Source organism: Tachypleus tridentatus, chromosome 13 (genome assembly GCF_004210375.1).
Source record: "Tachypleus tridentatus isolate NWPU-2018 chromosome 13, ASM421037v1, whole genome shotgun sequence".
Classification (NCBI taxonomy): domain Eukaryota; kingdom Metazoa; phylum Arthropoda; class Merostomata; order Xiphosura; family Limulidae; genus Tachypleus; species Tachypleus tridentatus.
This window is the reverse complement of record NC_134837.1, coordinates 145,247,525-145,275,505: the sequence shown is the minus strand read 5'-3', so window position 1 is coordinate 145,275,505 and position 27,981 is coordinate 145,247,525. Positions and strand designations below refer to the sequence as shown.

Sequence of the window (27,981 nt, the reverse complement as noted above, 5' to 3'; positions counted from 1 at the left end):
AAAGTTTTTGCTTTATATGCAATTGACTGTTGTGTTCTTGAAGTTTTTTCAAGGGAATAACTCTTTGACATTTTTCACTACTCCAATGTATAACTAGTAGCTAATATGGCAACACATGTTTTTCAGATATATATTTTTTTGAACTTCTAAACTTTCGTGATTACCAATAGTATTTGTGTAGGAACTTCGCACTGCATAGTTCTGTAATATAAAATTCCCATTTTAGGTTTCATCTGTAATTGCAAATTGTTTAGCTTTAATCTCATTGTAACGAGTGGATCAGGACTTTTAACCTGTTTAACCACAAGCTTTGGAAAGGACCAGAAGTAAGGTGATTTAATATGCGTGTCATTACCATGTGTTATGAACAAAATTTTGTTAGGCGTAATTATGAAGCCACTGCTGGTGAGAAAAATAATGCCACATTTTAGTTTTGAAAATACAAAATAGAAAATGTCATTCAGCCATTATCGTGTTTTCACTGTCACAGGCGAAATCGTAATTTGATAAATTATCTTTCTGATTCAATCTGAATTCAAATTTTTTAATGTAATACCTCAGATATTATAAAATATTAATACAGGTGACTAATTATTAATGCAGTTAGTGTAATTACTCTGACTTGAAACCAAATCAGCTTGCTACTACAAGCTTCATCTTTTCAGTACCAATCTGTGTTGGTTTAACTTGTATCGTACAAATTGGTGAGCTGTGCGGTGATATCCTGTTGGGTTAACCTATTTAATTTTTATCATATACCATTCTTCTATAGTTGAAATAATTTACATAATTGTTCACTCTATCGCAGAGTGCGTAGAACTGTAACATACATCTTCTGGTACAATCTGAAGGGAAACACAACAGATGGCGCTAAAATCTAAGATTATTCAAAAATAAATGTGAGTTCAGTCTATCATTAGATTCATTATTTTTCATTGCGTTATGCCGGTTTAGGGGAATTCTCCTTTCATCAGTAACCATGAACAAAATCAGATGGAAAGAACAACACTATTTAACAGTGTTATCTATTATCTCTTTAGAAACTAGAATCATACATTGTGTTACAATGTTTAAATTCGTACATTTTGTAAAGTAATGAACCTACATATATATATTTATTTAATTAAAATTAATACAACGTTAAAATCATTATACAATAAGTAGTTATTTATACAGGGACTTTAACTAAAAAGTAACATATTTAGGGTCTTTTTAGGACAAGACTCGTGTTAAATAGCAGATTGTTTTGTAATGATTTTAACGTTGTATTTATTTTAATTGTATATATATATTTATGTTTTGAAGAAGCGACGTTTTAAAGTATTCATGCACGAAGCTGCTAATTTCGTTTGAATTAAGAGAGATTATGTGCTATGAGTAATAGTGGAACTTTTTATTCCGAGGCTATGAAAGCTTTCTTTGCGTTTTTAATGGTTGCTTTTTGTCCTTTCAGTAGCCAGTTTTCTAAGTAAAGGGCCTGGCGCTATCTGGTAGTTTAAAGCGAGGAACTGTGAATGTGAAAATATATGGTTTACATTTTCTACCACAAGAAAAGTTGTAACGGGAACTTTGAGGTTATGAGTGCATTATAAGAGTAATGAGGCTTAACATTATTCGATTAATCCAAGATTGGTGGTGGCTAGGACACATTGCCTTCACTAATTTAGCAATGAAAGACTAGAGGGAAGGCAGCTAGCCACCCACCACCATTCATTTAATAGACTGAAGTCACGAATTACATTTAACATATGGATATTAAGTATACAAAATATATATATATACAAAATATGTGATTTTAATAACTGCTGTATGATATATCGTATTAAGTAAATAGTAGTTGATGTTTTGATGAAAATTTTAATAAGAAAATTCTCGAAATGCTTCAAAGCAAGTAAGGTCTCATTATTAACCAAATTCAATACAAATCTGCAGGGAAATGAGTTCCATGCATAACAAACACAGATCCGGCATGGCCAGGTGGTTAAGGCACTTAACTCGTAATCTGAAGGTCGCGGAACATATTATTTTTTGTATCTCAGACCACTAACTGTATATAATACTCTTTTCTAATATAATGACGGAACTGCACACATCAATTAGAATTATTGCAACTTTTATAAGAACATAAAAACTGATAATCGAACGATTCACATTCTTTCCAACATTATTGAAAGTAAGTTAAAAATCATGTTTAACAAAAGCTTACTTTCAATACACCTAAAACACATATGCCAGTTGTTACATATCACAGTATTACAATATGGACACAATTCGTTTTCAGTCACATTATGTTCTCTTTAATCTTAGTGGATTAAATAACTAATAATGTATAAGTCTTTATTGTATATCTGATTCACTCTTTTCTTTATACTGTATTCCGAATATCTCTTGGTAATTGAGCATGATAATCATTCAAAAATTATTTTCTCTTTTTTTCTTACTATAGTCTTGTAAAAGGTTTTAGTGTCCAGTTTTGCTACTGGTGTTTCTAAATTAATTTTATCAATTTGTTTATTATTAGTTAACTTTTCACTATCGCTAGTTAATATTACAGAGTTAACAATATTTTAAAATCGTATTGTAATTGCAGTCACTACAACTTTCAAACGCACTTCGTTTCCATCAGTCTGTAATTGTGATCCTATATTTTACCATATATTTCTTTCGTTATTTACAATGTGTGATATTGTTACCAGATCACTTATCAGCCACAAAAACCTTAAAAAAATGGATTTTCTGTACCAGCTAATAAATAAGAATATAAGAAAACAGGCTCTTGATGGAGTGCTTGAACAGAAACGTTTTGACTCTTTCCTTCTTCTATTAACGTTATATCACCTTTTTGAAGCAGAGCTATAAAACATTCGTATATTTTCTTGTGGTTTCACACAATCCATTAAAAGAACTGTAACAAAACCAAAACGTTGATATGCCTGTTAAAACATTGTTTCGAGTGTAATTCGGAGATTGATTTGTTTGAATTTCGCGCAAAGCGACACGAGGGCTATCTACGCTAGCAGTTAGTCATCACCACCCACCACCAACTCTTGGGCTACTCTTTTACCAACAAATAGTGGGATTGACCGAAACATTATAACACCCCCACGGGTAAACGGCCAACATGTTTAGTGTGACGGGGATTCGAACCCGTGTCCCTCAGATTACGAGTGAAGTGCCTTAACCGGATGAGAGAACTGATTGGTTTATGTTATTCAGGCTCAAATCCCCAAAATAGTTAGTTTATCATTTAAAGATATAAGATGTCCCAAGAGATAAAGATAAAATATTTTATCAACTCACTGTACTTTCCTCAAAACAAAATGTATGAAAATGTTTTAGAAATTAGTTATGAAATTATTTGGCGGTTTTCATACCTGAAATCTATGGCACATAATATTATTAATAGTTGAATTGAGAATCAATATTTTTCCTTTCAATGATTAAAACGACTGAAAACACTTCTAGACTGTAATACGTTTACTACATTTCTCTTTCAATTCATCCTAGTTTCTCTGACCTCTTGGTGGGCTCAGCAGATAGCCTGATGTGGCTTTGCTATAAGAAACACACAGTTTCTCTGAATCCATACCAAAGAATTTCCTAAATATACTAAAAATACTTTTATTCCTTAATACGTCAATGTATAGCCTAGATTATTTTCTGTTCGTGTTTTCCAAGAGCCAGGGATTTTTCATCGGGAGCTTTGATTACAGGGATAAAAAAATTAATACTGAAATAGTCAAGCGAAATACATCAAAAAAGAAATGACTGCATTAAAAATAGTAAGTTCCATACTTGTGATAAATAATATTTAAGTGTGCAGAAACAATAACACAAATTCAAATTAAACACGCTGTGTAAATTTGAAGGAGCTCCAGAGTACAAGTTATAATGCGGCACATTTTATATCCTACTTGCAGTCTGTACCCTGTGGATTCTTTTAACTCATGCAGCGTAGTTAATGAATTAATTTTTTGTTTTAACTTGTTTTTGTTAATTTATATAAACACATAAACATTATTTTGCACTATTTTTGTTTAGAAGTCTATAGTACACATTGTATACCGATTCTGAAGTTAAAGCTTTGGTTTATTATGCTGAACTTTTTATTTGAATTTTTTAAATAAACTCTCAAGAACAAAACAGAAATAGCTTTAACTAGTGGCATATTACTGACAGTCGCTGCACCTGCCACTGTCAAGTCACTTGGTACAGTGCTTTAACACTTTATTGTGTTAATATAAGCCGCTGCCGTTTATTCTACCAGTTATCTGTAATAAGTGTTCTAAATTTTTATATGTTAACATTTATTTCCAGTTCTTACTTTTGACTGAACTTGATGTGTACATAGGCTAAACAACCAGGTCGAAGAGTCGTGTAGCTACTGACTTCAAGATAGACACATAACCAGTAGCATTCACCACGAGTATTGTTTGCCGCTTTTGAAATGCACCCAAAAATGCAGATATATAGTTTTCAGGGGAGCCGTGAGACTAACTTCACGTGGATACCCCCAAATCACCACTTATCACATTAACCTCTAGGTCACTGGCTACTCAGATAAGAAAGTCTTTTTGATGTATTAAATATCGACATGTTTGATCAGCATTAGTCGGTTTCGCATGTTAAAACAATTTGGAAACATTAAATGAAGCTATAGGAGAACATTTATTATTTAAATACGCGTTGAACAATAAATAAACGTATATGTATATTATGATTAAAATTACGACTCCTATATATAAATTATTTTACCAGAAGTGCAATTTAAGTAAGATAATTAATCGTACTGTCATGAACCACTGCGTTCATTGGAATGATTTACTAATACCAGCTTACCATGTTATTCATTCAGTGAACACAGTTTAGCTGGAATAGTACATTAACAGTTTTAAAATGCTCTTTGTACTTATTTTATTCAATTTCTTTATTTTGCTTTTCAAATTAACATTATTGTAACTAAGATATCAATATAATAATTTTGTTTTCACACCACACTGTGACTTAATACAGATATATGAACCAAAACGTAATCTTTTACTTGAATTAAATCATTATAATCCTCCAGTAGTCTAAAATACACGAATAACCTATGTAACAATTATACAATATTATGTTATGTAGTACTATGTACATTGCTTGGAAAAAGCGGATATTGGCGAAGATTTAGGGACTCAAACACAACGTTTTCTTAAAGACACATGCAGTGAACGGTACTGAAAGAATGTGGAAAGTAAACACAACTGTGTTTGCTGATAAAACATACGACATGTTCTCCATGTTTGGAGTGTAAATATATGGTAGTTAAAACCTTCAACATTCCCATTTTTTTAGCATTCACCTTTTGTTAGATTCTAGAGTAGATCATAAAGCCTGTCTATAAACCGGTTTAATAGACGCATTGAAGACTTATTTATTCATGCTTTGAAACAGAAATGAAAATAAAGGTACAACCGCTTTCAACGCCACCGGAATGCACATTTGTTCTGTTTCTTTGTCATCAGACACGATCGTTTGTTCCCGAAGAAAATGTGTTTTTATATAACACTTGTAGATCTTTTTTTTGACCATCAGGGGTAATATGGACGATTATTTTGAAGTGTTTAAACGATTTTATCCATCTGATTAATTCAAATACGTACAACGACCATTACGAAATTTTTAGTATTTAATATTACACAGAAATAATTCATAAACAGTAATGAACATTCTAGAAATGGGAAGAAAATGTATATTCGTTGCGTTCATAAAGGTGTAACAAGGAGTTTCCAGTAAGCCTGTTCACGTGATGAGGAACAACTAAGGAGATGGTGTGACCTTCAATGTGACCAACCAATCGTTAGTCTAGGTAAGAAATAAAGAAAAGAGCTCCAATCGTATCATAAGCATAAAAGCTGCATGTTAGGTTTTGTTTTTTGGGACTATAAACACGTGAGTGTATGTGTGTTTTCTTATAGCAAAGCCATATCGGGCTATCTGCTGAGTCCTCAAGGGGAATCGAACCCTTGATTTTAGTGTTGTAAATCCGTTGACTTACCCCTGTAACCGTGGAGGGCCCTTTAAACGCCTTTATCTATGATTAGAATTTGCGTTATATGTAACTGAAATATAATATTCAAATACGTTTTAACCAATATTATTTTCCATGTTTCAGAGCAGTCTCTTTTCAGTTGACTTGTTTACGTAATTTTACACTGTCTTCTAAAACGTATTTAAAATAGATTTATTCTTTGTGTTTGAAAATAAATCAAAGGGCTTAGATTTTTTATTTACTTTATAGCCTAATCTAAATATCCTGTTCCATTTGTCTGAATTCAAATGCAACAAATTAATTTTTTTTTCGTTTCAGAAATTTCCTAACGTAATTTCTATGTTGTTTTATAAACTCTCATTTCAGGTTCTTTAAAGAACTCAAACATGATCATATACGTTGGAAGAAAAACAAATGTTTTATATATCAAGGAACTGTGACTTGGACTAATGAAGCTGAATGCAACTGAAATATTTTATAGGTTTAAAAGAATATTTTATCAACTTGAAACTCGTGTTTTTATTACCCGATATCATTAGGCCTCTTGGTATAAATTTGTATTATGCAAAAATGACATCGATAATTTGTGTTATAAGGCTGTGGTTATTCTGTGTTCTGGACATGTTCGCCACTAGGATAGAATCACAGAACCTTTACGTGTGGAGTGGATACTGGTGGGAACGTAAGTACTATTTCTTTCAATGTAAGCTGATTAAGCTAAATGCCACATGATATGAACGCTTGTTCGGAATTACGAATATCACATATTTTATTTTATTTAATTATTTGTCTGTACTTTTTCCACTGATTTATTACAACGCATATTTAAAATAACGTTTTATTACATTGTAGCTTTATAATGGATTGATTTGTATTTTTAATCTAAAATTAGTTTTATTCTTAACGTATAATTTCCATCGACTCAGCTGTAAGGCTATAGATTTATATCATTAAAAATCGAGTTTCGATATTCGCTGTGGAAACAATATCAATAACTCATTGTGCATTTTTGTGATAAAAAACAGACACACCTTAACATATAATTCGTTAAAATGTATATTATGGAAGTTGTTGTTGTTGTTTTGAAATAAGCACAAAGCTTGTATAGATTTTGTCACAGTTAATGTCGATTCTGATGACATCCATTTCATACAGCAGTTTCTAGTCATAGTATGTTGAAAGTGCTAGGTTTAAGGTTTAGCATAACTTATTTCAATGATTTTATCCTGTTCTACCTGCCGAGCGTTAAAAAATGTTATTCTATGATGGATTTGTTGTCGAAGTCTCTTCGGAAATACAAAAGAAAATGTCTCAGTAAAACTTGAAGAAATTCACATCTTTGAATGCAACATGTATTCTCAAATTGGCTGGTATGGGTATTAAAACTTTAATTAAAATAAAGTACAGAACAACGTTTCAACCTTCTTAGGTCTTCTTCAGGTTAACAGAGAAAGTTTGCAACTGACATTTGCTGAGCGCATGCTTGACGAGAGAGAAAACGAGAGCATGATTGTAGGAAGGCGGCGTTGCAGTAAGATGTAGATGTTTAGGCCTAGTTTTGTGTTAGTCATGTGCACGTGCAAAGGAAGAAATATTAATGCTTTCAAAATTTTATCAGTTTGATGTTCACTCAGTGTATGAAGCTTACATATATAAATTTCTTTTGTTCAACTGATTTTTTTCTACTTCCACGTACCATTAAAAGCTCCTCCATATTAATTCAAACTCTGGTCAGCAGTCTAGTCCATGATTTACTGCAGTTAAGATTACAAAACCTGCTCTTCGCAAAAGGTATTTCTGTTATTACGCTATATTATTTCAAGATATCTTATTTGCTGCGCCATATTTCTAATAGACTGTTTCCTTAGTTATAATATTATTTAACTTGCCAGCGGCGAGACTGCTAACAGTGAACATACTTTTACGTTCTCTATTAGTTGATAAATTCTGCTCACAGATTTGTTTTCCTACATTCTATCCATTCTTCCTCTATCACATCTTTAAAAGAAGCCTTGGGTGATTGTTAAATACTACTGTCGATATCTCATTTATTCTGGTGCTTTAGGTATTATGATATCCTATTTGAACAACTCTCTGTTATCTTTTCACTGAGATAGTTTAGGCGGTCAACACAGATTACCCATTTACTCTATGTGTTTTGCAGTATTCTCAAAATAGGGAACAACCTAAATGAGTTTTATAATTAAGGATTTCTATATTAAGTCCTACTGTCAATAATGAAAAAAAGTTTGCTCTGAAGATAATACTCAAATACTTTCTTTCTGTGTACAATTTACGTATAATGCCTGAAGTTTTGAAGAAGTATTCTAATATAGAAATCATGTTCTTCAGTGAGTCTAGTTCTCTCATTTTTCTGTCAGATTTCTGACCATCATGAGGAAGTGAAAAAAAACAAACCCAGTGAAATTGTATTATTATCCCTCTAGGCTAGTTATGGTTAACATAGATAATTATTTTAATATTTAGTCTTAACTTAAACTTTCATGAGTATATCCTATCTGACAACCAGAACTATCAAAGTAGAATGGACTAATCGTTCCTTAGATACTTAAAAGACTTAAAATCTTAAGACATAAATTAAACATTGAAACAACCTGCGATGGTTAATTCATTGCTGTAATGCATGGCAGGAGCTTTTATTCAATGCGTGAACACATTAACCGGCATATTTATTAACCCTATAACCAATTGAAGTACTACATCTATTATTATAATTTTCATAGCATTTATATCTATGTTCGGTGCACAATAGATTGCAATATTATTTGAATAGTGCAATATTTGCATCGTATTATAACTGAAAGTTTGCGTAATAGTTAATAAAAATGTTTTAACTTAGTAAACATTTGCTACCATACCTATGCACTTGATTTATTAATGTGATAATCTCCGGGGTTAATGGATTTTGATTTATTAATGTGATAATCTCCAGGGTTAATGGCTTCACATTCTCTGGACAGTTTTTCCACGCTACCACAGAAGGTGTTAGTCCATGTTCTATAATATAACTATACACAGAGTACTATTACTGTGTTATGGTTTATGTTACAAGGGTTTAAAGAAGTATGAGTTTGTTTCGAATTCTGCGCAATGCTACACGAGGATTATCTGCGTTATCCGTCCCTAATCTAGAAGTGGAAGACTAAAGGGTAGGCAACTAGTCAACACCATTCACCGTCAACTCTTGCACTACTCTTTTACAAACGTATAGTGGGATTGACTGTCATTATAACGCCCCCATGGCTGAAAGAATGAGGTGGGATAGGGATTTGAACCCGCGACCAGCACGGTTCGGGTCGAGCGCTTTTACCACTTGGCAGAAGTATTGTCCAAATAATGCTGAATATACACAGTTTATTCCAAGACTTTTAAGTATGACTCAATTAATTTTTACTAAAGGGGTAAAAAATACTAGTTTTAACTAAGTGCACTTTAAGCTTGTCTGTGTTTCAAACACTGAACACCAAAAACCAACATTAGGTGTGGCAGTAACATAAGTAAACTGTAAGTAAGTTTCAGTTAAATATGTATTAAAAATACATTAAAGTGCAAATGCAAATTAGAATTTCCATTATTTTGTATTAACTGAAATTTGTTTGATAGTGTCAATCATATCACATATAATTATTGTATCCTACTGCTCTTATTATGTTAAACATCAAACAAATACATAACAAAAACGTCATCACGAATGATTGACTTTTAACTAGACCTTCTGATAAACATAAAGAAGAAGTAAAAGGGTGGTGAAATCAACATGGAGTAATAATAATAATGGTTTTGGACAAGCAAAATAAGGAGGCACATCCTATCATTAGAACATGAAGAAACAAAATAGGGAGGCATATCATATCATTAGAACATGAAGAAACAAAATAAGGAGGCATATCATATCATTAGAACATGAAGAAACAAAATAGAGAGGCATATCCTATCACTAGAACATGAAGAAATAAAATAGGAAGGCATATCCTATCATTATAACATGAAGAAACAAAACAGAGAGGCACATCCTATCATTATAACATGAAGAAACAAAACAGGGAGGCACATCCTATCATTAGAACATGAAGAAACAAAATAGGGAGGCATATCCTATAATTAGAATATAAAGAAACAAAATAGGGAGGCATATCCTATCATTATAACATGAAGAAACAAAACAGGGAGGCACATCCTATCATTAGAACATGAAGAAACAAAATAGGGAGGCATATTCTATCATTAGAACATGAAGAAACAAAATAGGGAGGCATATCCTATCATTAGAACATGAAGAAACAAAATAGGAAGGCCAAGCCTAACATTAGAACTTGGAAAAAAGTATTTTGGGTCGGTGATTAGAAAGGTATATTTATATAGATTTATGACTGTACGAAGCAATAATATAACACACAGATATAACTTTTGTTATAGTCCTTGTCTTTTCTATTTGCTTTTGCGTCAAGTGTGAAGGTTTTATAGCCTTTGAGGTTTATAATGTAAATAACACATTCAATGACTAGATGATAATCAGGTTTTTGTTCCACGTTCATATATCCATTTAATACAAGTTTTTGGCTACAGCCTTGGTCAAACTGAACTGAATACAAGCTACAGCCTTGGTCAAACTGAACTGAATACAAATATAATTAACCACTTAGGCGACACAGAATGAGAAATGAAAATCATACAATATTGTAATAATGAAACAATATTAACTGCTTATGTAAATACTGCGATAACACTTGTATTAAAATTTCTTGTAATGCGATAAACAAGCAATTATAACGATTCTGAAAGTTTTATCCGGTTTCAAAAAATATCTCAAAAGTAGCTAACACCGGTTTTTCTGTTTCAACTCAAAACACATTTCCTAGTGATCGTAACATATAAAAAAATATGATACAATTCTGACTAAAGTTTTCGCTAAAATTATAATTAGAAGGATCTCTCTTTAAACAGTATTATTTATATTGATGTATAACAGGAAGGACAGCGGTAAGTCTTCGTAGGCCCGACATGGTCAGATGGTTAAGGTACTCGACTCATAATCTAAGATTCGTGGGTTTGAATCTCCCTCACACCAAATATGTTCGCCCTTTCAGCCATGGAGGCGTTATAAAGTGACGGTCAATCCCACTATTCGTTGGTAAATGAGTAGCCCAAGAGTTGGCGGTGGGTTGTGATAATTAGCTGTTTTCAGTCTAGTCTTACTCTGCAAAATTAGGGATGATTAGCGCAGATAGCCCTTGTGTAGCTTTGCGCGAAATTAAAAAAAAACCAAGACTTTAGATTTACAACGCTAAAGTCAGGGGCTTGATCTCCCTGGGCGGACAAAGCATATAGTCCGATGTGGCTTTGTTATAACAAGACACACACACTTATACTTATTTTAATATCAGACGCAGATTACGAAATTGTTCTGAGCATTTAACCAAATCTGATAATTTCAGTTATTTAATGTTTCCATATTTTTTAGCTTGTAAATGTAATGGAAGATCCTCGACGTGTTACTTCGACTGGGACTTGTATAAAGAGACAGGACAAGGAGGTCGCTGTAAAAACTGCCAAGGTGATACCGAAGGACCTTACTGTGAACGATGCAAGGACAACTTCTTTATGAAAGATGGTCAGTGCACTCCGTGTCTATGTGATTTTAAAGGTAGGTATATGTCACAAAGTCTCAGTAAGTATTATTTTTGAACAATATTATTTAAGTCTAACAATGATAAAGAAATATAGAGTCTAAATATTTATGAGAATTTAAATCTTATAAAAGTGACTGAAATATTTCAGAACGTAATAAATAAAACATCACAACTTTGGATCTAAATTAAAACTATTAAACTTAAGGTTGATATTTCTTAAATTATTCTGCTTTTGCAAAAAAACACAATATTCATAATAATGTAACTTCTTAAATTTTTGCAGACAAAAATATAATTTTAATTTTCTCTATAACATACGACACTGCTGCCATATTTCTGATCGAAAAGTTTCCGCATTTTTTGATTTTTCAACCTAAAATGTAAGAAATGTTTTTCTTTACATGTAAAATATTAATTGTTTTCTATTATTAGAACTAAATACCTGCTATAGAAAATCGATTTGTTGTGATTGATGTCTTGATACTGTCGATTGCTTTACTTTTTTGTTGAGATGACTTTAAAATCTTGTGACAGCTAGTTCAAGTTATGAAAACAATCAGTTGGAAAAACATATTTCCAAAAATTCAAAGAATCAAGTGATTCTACTCAGTTCAGAGTGAACAAGAGGTATAAAATATACTCTTCCGCTTCATGAATATTTTAAAGATTATTAACCCTAACACAGCTTAATGAAACCTCTAAGATGACGTGACTGGAAGAATGAAGGTTGCACCTACAGTCACGTTAATAAATTGTATGGTTTGTAGTAGTAAACTTACTTGCACCTACAGTGACATTAATAATTTGTATTAGTTGCACCTACAGTGACATTAATAATTTTTATTAGTTGCACCTACAGTGACATTAATAATTTGTATGATTTGTATTAGTAAACTTGAGGACGATGTTCCAAGAAACTATCTTTTAGGTAGTTTGCCGATGGAGTGTTATGCAAACTAGAACCTGATGTAGAAAACAATGACAGATTAGAAAAACTCTAAAGAACTTTAAAAGCAACTTTATCATTTCATTCATGACTTGTCATAGTAATAAACTGGTTTTCAAGAATTTCCTTCCTCATCAGTCACCCTGTACAAGGGCAAATTGAAGAAAAAAAACCAACCTGTGATATTGGCTATATTTATATAACGTTATGATTACCTGAAGCTCACCCAGACATAGATCGAGATTCATATTTCTTTTTACTATCTTAAAAGTTGTGTCTGCTGAATAATTTGAATGATAATTTAGTAGCAACAACGGAACATTGTCTTGAAAACCTATATTGGCAACTAATATTTCAGCTTCGTTAGCGCTAATAATTTCATTTAGATCTGCGCTGGACATTAGTTAATGTCTTATATTATTTCGTTTCTTAAGAAGAACGTTCCATTACAACCTATAGAAATGTTATAACGATGTTAAGTTTCTTTGTTTAGAATTAAACACAAAGATACAGAATGGGCTATTTGTGCTCTGCCCACCACGAATATTGAAACCCAGTTTTTAGCGGTATGAGTCCGCAGACATACTGCTATGCCACTGGGGGTCAGATGTTAAGTAATAGTATTGTAATAGATAGACATATACGAGTCGTTTTTAAAAATACTTCTATTGATTATCTTTAAGGGCAAAATGTAACTATTTTATGTTGGTACATTATGTCTTTACTCTAGGATCAATACACACTCGTTGCAAAGAAAACGGGCAATGCTTTTGTAAACCAGGAGTTGAAGGTCTGAGATGTGACACATGTGAGGATGAGTCATATGAGCTCGTTTCAGATGGATGCAGGTTCATTCTACTTATACTACATGATTATTGTGTATTGTTTAATTATTGTTTGTGAAGTATTATTTGAAAGAATACACCTTTACAACTAGCCTACGTGTAATGTTTAGTTGTTATTTTAATTACTGGTAAAAACAGAATAATTTTTCTAGTGTTTTGTTTCTCTTGTTTGAGACCAAAGAGAATGGATATTGTAGTTTTTGAATTCGATATAATTGTTGATTTTCTTGTAATCGCTTTATATCATGTATAGACGCAGGCATGGGACCGTTCAAACGGAAAATGACATCAATGCTCTGTCATGTTTTTGTTATGGACATTCTTCTGTTTGCCAACGTGCTTTTGGCTACGTGAAACATGTCATTATAAGCACGTTCAAGAAAGGTGTGTACAGTTCAACTGTTGATTTTAACAATGGTATCGTAGATAAAATACAGTATATTTTTAATGCATTAAATACATGTACATATGTAAAAATACAACATTTTTTTATTATAGATGTATGCGTCAGCAAATACATAATCGCGCTAGAAAAACTGTATTGAAAACGATCTAGCATTATTCTTTTTATTAATTTTGCAGTGAAGCCCCCAGCGGATCAGCAACACGTCTGAAGGTTAACACCACTAATAAACGGGTTTCAATACTCGTGGTGATTGCAGAATAGATAGCCCATGAATATATATACAGCCATAGTGCCTAAATGCATTGAATATTCGTCTAATAATGAATTGTTTGTTTGTTTGTTTTCGAATTTCGCGCAAAGCTACTCGAGGGCTATTTGCGCTAGTCGTTCCTAATTTAGCATTGTAAGAATAGAGGGAAGGCAGCTAGTCATCACTCACCGCCAACTCTTGGGCTACTCTTTTACCAACGAATAGTAGGATTGACCGTCACATTATAACGCCCCTACGGCTGAAAAGGCGAGCATGTTTAGTGCAACGGAGATGCGAAACTGTGACCCTCAGATTACGCGTCGCACGCCTTAACCCACCTGGCCATGCCAGGCCCCTAATAATGAAAACAACAGGTACAAAATTAGAAAGCAGCCGACAGATACGATAAGTGATTAGGGTCATAACCCACAACCTAGAGAAAGGGTATGTTTTAACAAAATCACATCATACTTTCTGCTGTGCTCACTGAGGAGAATCGAACACCTGATTTTAGAGTTGTATGTGCGTAGTCTTACCGCTGTTCCAGCAGGAGAACCCAGAAAGATATTGAGAAAGCTTTCCAAACACATTTTTATAACAAATAATTTACAAATCCAAATATTTTGTCCAACTTATAACTGCTTAAATAGATCATATTAAACACACTTTATTTTCTTCGTAAGTATTCATGATTTTTTAGTAATTTTAATATTTTACTATTATCTCAAAACTATATAAAAAAAGCAAACAAAAAGTGAAGAATATACTTTTGAAGTACCTTGTAAATACATTTAATTGTAGAAAAATATATAACATTTGTTTCCTGGTATGTTTTTAATGTACTTTTATCTGCTTATCCAGGTACAGAGGAGTGGACAGCACTGACCAGTAACGGCGACACTGTACCTCTTCTTTATGACCCTACTCGACAAAGTGTGCATGTTTCATCTCTTATGTCACTTAGTACAACTGTCTATTTTGTTGCTTCTGGTAAGACTGGTGAAATTTTGCTATTGTTAATTTTCCAACTAAAGTCACTTCTTTAGTGAAAGCCTTTTTTCAAGAGAGTGAGGGATATTATATACACATATAAACACAACCACACACATATTGCAAATTAACGCAATTAAAGAAATCATAGCGATGTCACGGTATTAATATTTTTACCCTATTATTCAATATTACTACTGCTTTTTAAAAAGAATCAGTAACAAAACTTGCTGCTCAAGTATGGACGGTTAGCGCAGGTATCCCTCGTGTAGCATTGCGCGAAGTTTAAAACTAAACAAACCAGTAATAATATACAAGGTTAGGTTTATTGTTGAATAATCTAAGTCAGATTCAATTTAGAAGTTATTTCATTTTACTCCAAAGAGTGTGAAAAAGTGAAAAAATGTAGAATAGTATATCAGTATTTACTAATATAATGTATGAGACTGTCTGCTAACTGTCGTGAAAATCAAGCTTCTTTGTATTCGAACATTCGCGCAAAGTTACTCAAGTTAACCGTCCCTAACATCGATCTGATTGACAGCTAGACAACAGGACATGCCACCAACAGTTGTGATCTTCTTCTTTGATCAAACAGTGGTTTATGACTGTCAACATTATAACGCAACCGGAGTAACCTTTTTCTTTTTTCTGACGGAAATGAGACTCGAACATTTGACTCCCAGACCTATAGTCTGGTGTTTAAACTACTGAATCATACTGGACATGCATGCATCTAACTACTGGTAACTCAACTTAATTAGCTAGAATGGCGCATTAATTTAAAATTAACAGAGGTGTGACTTTTAAATACATTTTCTAAACTACATATTCAAACTATTTCTTGTTGATCTTGCTTGGTTCCACGGCCTCTGTTAACCCACGAGTTGTATAGAGTGCGTACATAGGTATAACATCAGTATTGTAAATAATTATTGTGCTGAAATTTGTGGTCTTCTATTATTTTCCATAGAAAATAAAAAGTGATTTGATAGAAAGAAACGTTGGATGAATTTGACTGTTACTCTTTTAACCCATACACGACCCAAGTAAAAAACACAATTATTTATTCTTTTGCGGTAAGGAAACGCAAACAATAGACCTACAGATCCACAGTTCAAGTCACCTGGTCACGCTCAGTCTCTTTTAAATCGCCTGGCACGGCCAGGTGTGTTAAGGCATTCGACTCGTAATCTGAGGGTCGCGAGTTCAAATCTCTGTTACACCAAACATGCTCGCCATTTTAGTCGTGGGGGCGTTATAATTTGACGGGCAATCCAACTATTCGTTGGTAAAAGAGTAGCCCAGGAGTTGGCGGTGGGTGGTGATGACTAGTTGCCTTCCCTCTAGTCTTACATTGCTAAATTAGGGACGGCTAGCGCAGATAGCCCTAGAGTAGCTTTGCGCGAAATTAAAAACAAAAACTTTTAAATAAAATTTAAAACTTTTAACGTGTCATTAAATACGTAATTTTAAATAAATCCTTATTGCGTAGGTGTAATAAATAGATTAAATGGTCGAGTTCTTTTTGTGTCTTTTAATTAGAGATGCAATTTTCTCATTGATAAATTTCACTATGAAATTAAATTACTCTTGTATAAGACATTATGTTAACCTTAAAAACAACTCAAAACTGTACCTGTATTACGGTGCAAATTGTATTATCATTTGTACATCATCTTATTATGTTGTGTACTAAAACTGTTAAATGCACATGTGTAAAAACATAAAAAAGGAAAATAAAGTTATATTTTTAAATTTCACCAAATAAAAATTGTATTTTTATCATTATTATTTGTAGTACAGCAAATTTCTAATGTTAATTGCTATTGGTTGCTTGCTCATCTTGATTGGTTTGGCTTCAAGGAGGTTTTAAAGCAGTTTTGATGGTGTTTGTACATTGTGCGGTTTTACATTCAACTTATAAACGAGAGGAGACGAGCCGAAACGTCACTGAGATACAGAAACGTGAACGCAGAAGTATTCTTAGGCTGCTATAAGAATGTATTAGAATGGTGCTTTATAACTATATTTCCTGGTTTTAAAGCTCGTTGTAAAACACTTTATGATAGTATGTAAGTGTTTGTAAATTTTGTGCGCAGACAAATATCTTGGAGATCAGCGATCATCTTACAACCAAGCTTTGAGTTTCACATTGAAGATAGGAGAACCGAGATTTACAATATCAGAACATGATGTAGTTATTGAAGGTGAAAACATGAAGGTTTCAATCTCCATCACCCAGCAGAATAACAATTTACCTATGACTAGTGAAACGAAGTTTAAGTTTACATTAAGCGAACTACCTGTATTCGGCTGGAAACCACAACTGGATACCTACAAATTCTTGACCCTTCTTTCAAATTTAACAGCCTTAAAAATTAGGGCTAACTTAAGCCCAGAAGGTAAGTCCTTATTTTTATTTTTCACAGTTGGATACAACTAATCTGGGCTGTTAAACATTAAAATAAAACTGAAAATATATTAAGTTATAGAAGTAAAGTACAAACGATTCTTTGTTGTGCAATATCACTTCTAAAAGTCGAAATCCAAGTGCCGCGAAATAAAATTTAAAATAATTTTCAGAATTTTGCAGAATGCTTTGTATAAAGATATATTTGAAAAATCTAGTTTTTATTTGTTAAACTTAAATTGCTGTGTACCTTAAAAATTGAAATATATCAACTGTTGTATAGGCAAGAAATGTGTTTTTTATGCTTTTAAAGATCTGGAAGGAAGGCCGAGTTTAGTTTAATGGAGCTTTCATAAGATGTACGAGAAAAGTTTGTTGTTTCTTAGTGATAAAACGCTTAAACAGAAACAATAAAGGATTAGTCTTCATTTAGGTTTAGCGATTTCTAACGCACTGTGATACCCACGCGTGGCAAAGGTATCAAACTCAGATAGCTGCCATACTCCTCTGTCCTGTTTTTTAAGGGGAGGAATATTTTAAAAACTAACTTTAGCTTCAGTATTTAAGATTACATGTTTATCTCTCGCTTTATTACATATTTTTCTCTCTCTTTTTCAGTATTTTTAAAAACACGTGTATATCACAGTTCTATCTATTTATTCTTTATTAAATAAACTAAATGTGTCTTTCAGTGATGTGGAGAAAACCCACTTGTAGAGAAAAATATATATGTAAAAACGGTTCGTTTGGGTTGAGAAAATTCTTTTTCCGTAGAGGAGCGAACAACGTTTCGACCTTCTTCGGTCATCATCAGGCGACTTTTCTTTGTGAACGATGACCGAAGAAGGTCGCAACGTTGTTCGCTCATCGACGTAAAACAATTTTCTCAACCCAAACGAGCCGTTTTTACATATATAAATGTCTTTTACTGCTGAAGAAGATATTAAATGACAGTGGTTGATACTTTATCCTATCGAAATTACATCGGGATGATGTTTTCTATTTTTGAAGTATTGATATTCTTACCATAGCACGTTCAAAAGAGGATAAACGTTTATCTCATATCACATGTTAACAGACGTTTACGTGGTTTTTTAAACATTGTAGAACCTTAATGCCATTGCAGTAAAGCGCTTGGCTCAAATGACGAATCAAACAAGAATGCACATCAAAGCTATTCACTTCAGGATTAATGTAGGCTTACCTGCATGACGTAAAGTTTCGGTTGTATAGTACTCATTCGAAAGTACCGATGTACATACATTTTCAAACAAGGGGGAATCCTCAATAGCCGTGGCATTTGATATTCTTTTGAACAGAAGTAGAGCAAATTACTTCATGAGACTATTCCCACTTTTATTAACTATATTTGTATGCACCACAATACCAAACATGGTGTGCACGCATACTCAATTTTAGGCAGAATTAGAGCAAATTAATCTACCAGATCTTGGGCTTGGTGAAATACATCAATTGAAAAGGTTTGATCTCCTTAGTCCAAAATTGTAATTTGATCTGAAATCGGTCAGGAGTTGACGGAGCTACGAGTTAAAAGTTCGTACTTGGAAAAACAGAAACAAACTCGGAGCCATTCCATGAGCCACTCTGTCGCAAATAAAAATACCATTGAAATTATTAATGTTATTCATTCACTTTTCTACAATTATAAATACAGACGTTTCTCAACTAATTTTGATCTATTTTTTAAAAATTGAAATGGCAAGATTCAAATCCACTACGTTGCCTATTGAAAGGGAGGAGGGTGTGTAAAATAATAATAACACAAATTCACACAAGCAAACAAATGCATGCACCCACCCAGAACGTCAAGAAAGGATTCTGAGCTTTACCGTCAGTCAGTTACGTCAATAGTATTCATAGGTTTTCAACTATGAAGTGAAAACGTAAAGATTTAAGACATTGAAAAGCAATATTTTAGTTTCCCAAAGCGTCTTTCTAGTACGTAGGAAAACCAAAACCAAAACTTAACAAGAAGGCACGGTGTCCCAAAACATTTTACAGTTAAACAATTTAAAATAAACATTTCAAACACAACAGACTATAAGCACATTATAAGATTTATAAACTGGATACCATAGCTCGAATAGGTAAAGATCCACTTTTTTATCTTAAATTAATTAGAAAAAAATAGTTCACAAGTATTTCTTACCAAACCCTGAACAATTTTATGAATCTTCTTTGTTCGCTGTTAATCAAAAAGCCACACAACGGGCTATTCGTGCTCTGCCTACCTTGGGTATCTAAATCCTCTTTTTAAAATTGTAATCAGACGTGTTGCTGAGCCATAATGGTTGAGTGATTTGTGACAAAATGCAAATCTATTGAGTTAACACCACGTATTTTAACCATAATACTTCTATGATTAATAATCGTTGCTAAGATTATGATAAGACTGAAATATTCTATTACTTAGACGCAGAACAATTTCCTTTCTAATCAACTCTCGCTACATACATAACTCAATTCTGTCCTATTCGTGCTTGTATTGATTTTTGTTGTTGTTATTATCGATTAAAGTACAGGTTAGGACTTCTGGTTAAAACGTAAAACGTTTTTTTAATTGCAATTCACAAATGATACGCAAAACTATCTGCTTAGTCGTTCATGTGAAATTCAGTATTTAAAAAAAATCAAACGTGTTATTTTAGCAATTTTCTCAATTATGGAAATTGAAATTTATAACAAATATTATAGAGCATTTCAAAATGTCTGGTTTTTAAATAACCAGGGTTTACACACTATATTATATACATACGTTGAAGCTTACTCTATAAGAGCGGTTTATTTTTTCATATAAGTCTATTTTATCTTAGAATATTATCTATATAAATATATTTTAGCAAATAATAGGTGTGATTCCTATGCATAATTAGACACTCGGTAAAAACGTTTATAGTACTACTGGAAGGTCACTTTATGCAGCTGTTTTTGTTACACAAAACTTTTTTATAATAATTTCTTAGTTAAAGTAATGACTCGATCATTTTTTGCAGTGTAGTGACATTACTACGCACCAAGTTTGCTAAAAAAAGGTGTTTTTTTTCCTTTGGAAGTAAAAAACAGTAAACGTACCTTTCTGTGTATAATTTAAAATATATTTCTTAAATGGTACGTCTTAATTTCCATGGACTTATAATTTATTAAGCAAATTTTTAACAGGCTATAGTAGTTTAAAAACGTTTAGGTAACTTCATCAAACAGATGTATTCACAAGAAACAAAATATGAAACCTAACCGCTATGTCTCAGTTGATTTGTTAATATAAGTAAAGTAGTTTGGAACATGTTCCAAAGTTATTTGCATTTATCAAAATATGGTAATTTAACTTCATGTGTTAAAAATACAACAAATTTACACTTTTTACACTTTTGTGACACTTGGCTTCCAAATGTTTTAGTTGTGTCAAAAGTAAATTCTATGGAATATTTTCTAAAGATAAAGTGGTTGTTACAAAGATGACATAAATGTACACTTTCTGATACTGCAAGGTACACACACACACACATATATATATATATACATGTATATTTACTTTTTCAGCAGCATGCTCCAAATCTCCATTAAGAACACACCACGTGTAAGTGTCAGAATTAGTTACAAGTATGCATAGTATTGGGTGACATTTCCCTGATGGTGATACACGTTAAGTTTTGGAATGTGATGTCCCCTAAGAGAACAGAATTAGTTTCAAGTGGCTCTAAGAAGAAAAAAGACTTTACCACTTTTGCTTTATGCCTTACGATTGTGTGTTTATCTATACCTATATATGTATATGTATATTATACACGAAAATATTATGTGTATTGTATCTCGTGAATGTGTGTTGTATCTCGTGATTATTTTTCCACCATCTTTAGTGGTCTAAGAAATTTCAAACTTTTCATACAGTTTGTTGGTATCAAATTCTCCACCTAGAAAAACAATGAAATTTATTGTTCCTATTGTTGCCTTTTTGTCTTTGTTTCTCTTTCTTATCATGTGACACCAATTTGTCCGCACAAATGCAGGCGCGCACTTTCAATGGCCGATTGGATGAAGCGTGTAAGTTAAGGTTGACGAATGTTAAGAGAGAAACCATTCACGTTGTTAGGCAATCGCAAGACAAAGAAACCGAGGCTTCTTGTATATTTTTTCTTTAGAAATCTACGTGGCTTTCATCGTAATTGGTTTTGCAGAGATTCAGCTCGAAGGAAGAAAATATGAAGGTCTATTTATTGATCCAACGAAGGTGATCGTCCATTTGTTGGGTATATAATAAAGATTGTCCTCACTGTCCATAAAATGTATCCAATTTGTTTATGTGTCACGTAACTCAGAATATTCTGTAAACTTCGTGTTTAGTGCTACTGTCATAAGGTGGAACTTTTCTCTGCTTTAGCGAAATCCATTGTATGAGAATAATACATCCACAAACACCCACTCATATATACATTAGTTGGAAAGGGGACAAAAGGGGACAGTTTAGTGGAAAATAGATTAGTCTGCACAAAGTTTCACTCAAATGAATAAATGTGTGATTCTGAATATGCATATATAATTTCTCTTTTAATCTTTTACTGTTACTTTTATTCATGTCAACAGATGTGCCGATGGCAAACAGTTATTTCTTTTCCCTTATTTTCTGCAGGAGAAACCTTTTTATACGATGTAAAACTGGAGTCTGCTCGACCTTCAACAAACGGAGAGACCGCTAATTGGGTAGAAAACTGTACCTGTCCACGCGGTTACGTTGGTCAGTTCTGTGAAGCTTGTGACCAAGGATACACCAGAAATATTCCCGTCGATAGCAGATTTGCTAAATGTATTCCTTGCAAATATGGCGATGTTTCTTACCTTTACGACCGTGAAACAGGTGTATTTTTCAAGATATGCCCTGCTTTTCATATTTCGTTTCAGAAAATATTTCAGATCTAAACACAGCGATAATTTAAGTAAACTGTTTATGCTAGTATATATATATATATTTTAATAATCTGAATAAAAAGTCAATATAAATGACATCAAACACTAAGAATCAATACGGTTTAATCGCAAACTCTGTTACATCACAGCTGGCGAATTTTTTGTTGTCTTTCGAAATTATGAGTGCCTACTGGAGAGATTAACATATTTTGATAATAAAGGCAAATAACATACATTTACTCTCCTGATAATTATAAGAGAACGTTTATTTGAACCAACGTTTCGCCTTTGCAGCTTATTCAGAGAAATTACATAAAACTGTTTAATATTAGAATATTTATTAAATTAGAAAACTGCTTGTGATGTTCTATTTCTCGAGTCTACCATAACGTGCTTCTAATAATGTATAGAATGTTATTACTGTTTCATTATTGTTCTGATATTACAGTATAAACTATAATACAAACTGTATAGCTATACTAATATGTAACATATATTATTTCTATAAATATAAGAACCACAATACGTTATATCATTAGCTACAAAAACTCACAGACAGAGAGTAGAAGTTTCCAAATTTTACAGACAGTGTTGAAAACACCATTGTAAGAGTGTGATTCACCAAAGTACGCAAGTGTAAAAGTACTTTAATAACTGGTATTATGTGTTAATATTTTTAATGGTGGTTTAGTTATATGTACCATTCATTCACTCTGTTCATTTTTAAATATTTTTTGTTAATAAGTATGACTGGCCAAGTGGTTAAGGCGCTCGACTCGTAATTTAAAGTTCGCGGGATTGAATCCCCGTCGCACCAAACATTCTCGCCCTATCACCTCTGGGAGCGTTATAAGGTAGCAGTCAATCCCACTATTCGTTGATAAAAGAATAGCCCACGAGTTGATGGTAGATGGTGATGACTAACTGTCTTCCCTTTAGTCTTACACTGCAAAATTAGGAACGGTTAGGACATACAGCCCTTGTGTAGCTTTGTGTAAAATTTCAAAACAAACAAACAAGAAAGCTCATTCAAAATTACGCTTACAGTTTATTTATCTATTCTTGAATACACTCATACACAGTGGCTTATCTATAAATCAATAAGATAGATTTGAGTAATTCCTGTTTGTCTGCGTGACGTTCTTGGAAGCCAGTATAAGTACTATAACCCCTTAAATGAAGGTTATTAGATCATGTTTCCACTTTTATTCATCGGTGTTTCTGAGGATATCACGAATAAACTCATGCATAGATGCTGTTCTTTATCAGACTTCCTGCGTTCGTTAAATTCCTGTTTTTTCTCTGTAAATTGTTTGGCTTGTGTTGAATTTCGCGCAAAGCTACACGAGGGCTATCTACGCTAGCCGTCCGTAATTTAGCAGTGTAAGACTAGAGGGAAAGCAACTAGTCGTCACAACCCACCACCAACTCTTGGGCTACTCTTTTACCAACGAATAGTGAGACTGACCATGATATTATAACGCCCCCACGGTTGAAAGATTAAGCATGTTTGTTGTGACGGGGATTCGAATCCGCGACCCTCAGATTTCGAGTCGAGTGCCTAAACCATATGGCCATGCTGGGCCAACTAACTAACTACTGTAAACGACCTTTACCATTTTAAACCCTTGAGTAGCAGCATCGCAGAGCGAATTTTATATTGTAAAACATAAAACCTTTACTGTTTTGTTGGTTTTCTTAACCCTTAAAGCAACGTATTTTGTAGGAAAAATGTATAAACATTTAAGTGAATTTGTTTCTTTGTTGTTAATAGAAAATATGTATAATGAGATATCCGTGCTCAACACACCGCAGCTATCAAAAGCCAGTTTTTCAGCGTTGTAAGTCAAGATACTTATCGCCAAGTCATTTGGGATGAGCGTTTTTTAGTAAATAAATTATATCTTCATTGATGTAATTTATACATGTATAAACTAGTATCATAATACTATTAATAATTTATAGCAAGATGCCGTGACATTTTAGCAGTTAATTTAATTATAGTTGTTACAGTGAAATAAATATTGCTCATATTTTAAACTATTCAAATTTAACGTAAGTCTTTTAGTGTAGACCTTGTTTACAAATTCTTACTTCCGTTTGGTTCATGTTACAGCTTATCGGATTTGTTTTCTTTTAGAATGTCCACCTTGTTTTAAAATGGTGCAACATGTGGTTAGAGACCTCAAATTCAGATTAGATGAAATTATCCAACTGCTCAGTGACAAACAAGGAAACAGGCAGAACGTTGTTGATCTCATTTCTAATAAAACACTTTCAAACATTAGTCAGAATATTATCGACTTGTTAGATAAAGCCCAACATTTAACAGGTTTGTGGAAATGTTGAAATGAATTTTCTAATACATAATATATAAACCAAATCATCTGTTCAATTCTTCGTTGCTGTCTTGTTAGTTTCCATATGAAATCAATAAAAACGGTTGCGGAGATTTATTGGAATTTGTATCTCCTTTTTAAATACCTTTTGTAAGCTACTGTTTTTAAACAGTTATTATTATTGATCATTTACACAAAACTTTTGTGTATTTAATTAATGAGACTAAATATAAATATAAAAGAAATAAGTGAAAAACTTATCAGTATTAAAAGAATAATCAAAGTGTTTTAAGGAAAATACTTATAACAAGCATTCATTTAATTAATTTTCATTTTAAAATAACAATAATTTACAAGGAATGCATGTAGGTATTCTTAAAAAGTAATACTTCGTAAAAATTTATTATAAATTTATCTACAAAATCATATTTACAAAATAATTCAATGAATTAATATAAAAAAATCATAATTCAGAATGAACTGAATCAATTTCATGTTTAAACATTTCACCAATATTACGTTATGTAGTTTTCCGTAAACCTAATTTTCGTTTTCACCATTTTAATTGACTTTTGGTTTACAAAATTTCCCAATAGCCCGTTTGATTTTGGATATAGAGAATGTGCTTGACGTTTGTTTTATACTTAAACTAATGCTAATGTTTAAAAACGTATTTGTTTCTTTTGTTGTGTTCACAGGTCAAGAGTTCATAATCTTGAAGGATCTGAAAGACCTAAAAGCCAAGCTTTTCAACAGCACGAAACTCTCTACGCAGATCAAGCTCAAAGTGCAGAAAACTAAGAGTTTTAGTGACCTGGGGAAAGAGAGAATTTTCATGGTGATGGAACAGATCGAAAATGTTTCAATAATTTTGTTGAACATGAAAAATTTATTAAGCAATATTACTCGTGATTATTTTAAAAACTCAAGTAACGTAATAAAGATATTTCAACAACAGTCTAATCGCATGAAGGAAATAGCAAACGAAGCTGATCGACTTGCTGACAAGTAAGTATTTCCCTATGGGATAAGCAGTTTCAAGTAATAAATAGCTCCGAGGAACTTGTAAATGTCCCTGAAAAGTTTTCATTGTACAAAAACGGAGAATAAAGTGTACCACCACGGTCAGGTAGTTATATAAACATATGAATTAGAGAAATAGCTGTTAAGAGCATTACGTAACATCCGTAGATCTCTTATTGCGTTTATGATTAACTTTTGAACTCGTTAACAGTAGGTTATCCAACGTTGCGAAAACGAAGGTCTCTTTTATATATTCACTCCGAAAAAATCAATGGTGCAAAGTAATTTATTTCAAATTATAACGCTAAGCTAGTAGACCTAATGAAATGCTTTATGAAGTATTCCGTTTCCTCACCTAGCCCCGGCATGGCCAAATGGTTAAGGCGATCGACTCCTACTCTGAGGGTCGCGGGTTCGACTCTCCGTCACATCAAATATATTCGCCCCTTTCAGCGATGGGGGCATTAAAAAGTTACGGTCAATCACACTATTCGTTGGTAAAAGAGTAGCCCAAGAATTAACGGTGGGTGGTGATGACTATCTGCCTTATATTTAGTCTCACATTACAAAATTAGGGACGGCTAGTGCAGATAGCCCTCGAGTAGCTTTGCACGAATTTCAAAACCAAACAAACCCTTTCTTCACCACAGTGTATTCCTATCAGTATACTCAGTGGCGTATTTAGATATGGGTTAGAGGGGGCTCAGGTCCCATTGATAATATTATTCTTTGTAAAATTACATTGAATGTAGAGACCACGAAACCTTAAATCCACCACTGAGTACATTTCTAGTTTCTATTAAACGTATTTCATTTTTCACGGAAACAATAAAGGCTACTGTTGTATACTTATTGCAATGTCTCAGTATTGTAAAGGAAGTTACAGTCTGTCCGTATTTCAATAAATATAAGCTTTGCAACTGAAAAACAAACCAACTGTTACAATATGTGGTTTAATAAATGGTAAAATTTATTTATTCATTTGCAATTACCTTACAAAACACACTACATATTTCCTCATACTTTTGTCTGCTTGTTTATTTAAAGTTACGCATAAAGCTACACAATGGGCTATTTGTGATCTGCAAACCACGGGTATCGAAACCCGGTTTCTGGCGTTGTAAGTCTGCAGACATATTGCTGCGCCACTGTGGGACGGGAGTTTCAGGTACCTTAGAAGTGTGTTCCAATATACGGGTGGATAACGTATGGCCATCAATTTGTAGGAATCATATTCTGATAATTAAATTAATGATTACTTATCATTAAAACAAATTTAAACAGCAACAAACTTCTGGGAGGCACTTTTGTCATATACACAACATACAGTTATTACTAAATGTTATTTTATATTTTCAGAATTCATTAACATTTGGTCAGCTTAACACAAAACTGCTGGACGGGCCATCGCCTCCGATCGCCTCAAAAATAACTTTAATCACTTACTCATACTTCGATCCACATAAACGAGATAAAATCACATATCGTATTTTCATAATTCATATAAAAAATTGCCGGAGAATGATGGCACCAGTGGCCGAAACGTTTTCAGTTACTGTAAAAGCTATGTTTTGTAATCAAGACTTACGGTGGTAAGTCGCGCGGTTAATAAAGAAGTAAACCACTCGAACCCACAAACATGCAGCCACTAGTGAAAAGGTAAAGTACTCGTACCCAAAAACATGTAGCCACTAAAGAGAATATTTTAACACGGCGTGATTATGCACAAAATCAGTGTCAGTGAAACTCAGCCATTATAAGAGAAACGCCTTTGATATTCGACACTGTAAAACACTAAAATATTAGAAGTTAGAAAACACACAAACGATTGTTTGTTTGTTTTGGAATTTCGCACAAAGCTACTCGAGGGCTATCTGTGCTAGCCGTCCCTAATTTAGCAGTGTAAGACTAGAAGGAAGACAACTAGTCATCACCACCAACCGCCAACTCTTGGGCTACTCTTTTACCAACGAATAGTGGAATTGACCGTCACATTATACACCTCCACGGCTGGGAGGGCGAGCATGTTTAGCGCGACGCGGCCGCGAACCCGCGACCCTCGGATTACGCGCTTGGCCATGCCAGGCCACACACAAACGAATTGAATCCTGAGAAACATTATCGAAATGAACCCTAGACGAATTTAACTATGTTATTCTTTTTT

At 33.1% G+C, this 27,981-nt stretch overlaps 1 protein-coding gene across 2 annotated transcripts in view; it reads left to right on the top strand.

The window, feature by feature from the left end:
* The first annotated feature begins 5,491 nt into the window (after positions 1 to 5,491).
* The window catches only part of LOC143238898 (uncharacterized), a 39,316-nt gene continuing 16,826 nt past the window's right edge, over positions 5,492 to 27,981 (top strand). The window contains exons 1-10 of one of the 2 annotated variants that reach the window (XM_076479531.1): positions 5,492 to 5,848; positions 6,398 to 6,713; positions 11,514 to 11,696; positions 13,359 to 13,476; positions 13,727 to 13,857; positions 14,991 to 15,119; positions 17,222 to 17,524; positions 22,181 to 22,405; positions 24,596 to 24,787; positions 25,493 to 25,802. In XM_076479531.1, coding sequence (XP_076335646.1) covers positions 6,491 to 6,713; positions 11,514 to 11,696; positions 13,359 to 13,476; positions 13,727 to 13,857; positions 14,991 to 15,119; positions 17,222 to 17,524; positions 22,181 to 22,405; positions 24,596 to 24,787; positions 25,493 to 25,802 — 1,814 coding nt within the window. In that variant the 5' untranslated portion in view covers positions 5,492 to 5,848; positions 6,398 to 6,490. Of the gene's footprint in view, positions 5,849 to 6,397; positions 6,714 to 7,558; positions 7,823 to 11,513; positions 11,697 to 13,358; positions 13,477 to 13,726; positions 13,858 to 14,990; positions 15,120 to 17,221; positions 17,525 to 22,180; positions 22,406 to 24,595; positions 24,788 to 25,492; positions 25,803 to 27,981 lie in introns of those variants that run through there. The other variant, XM_076479532.1, reaches the window with a different exon arrangement.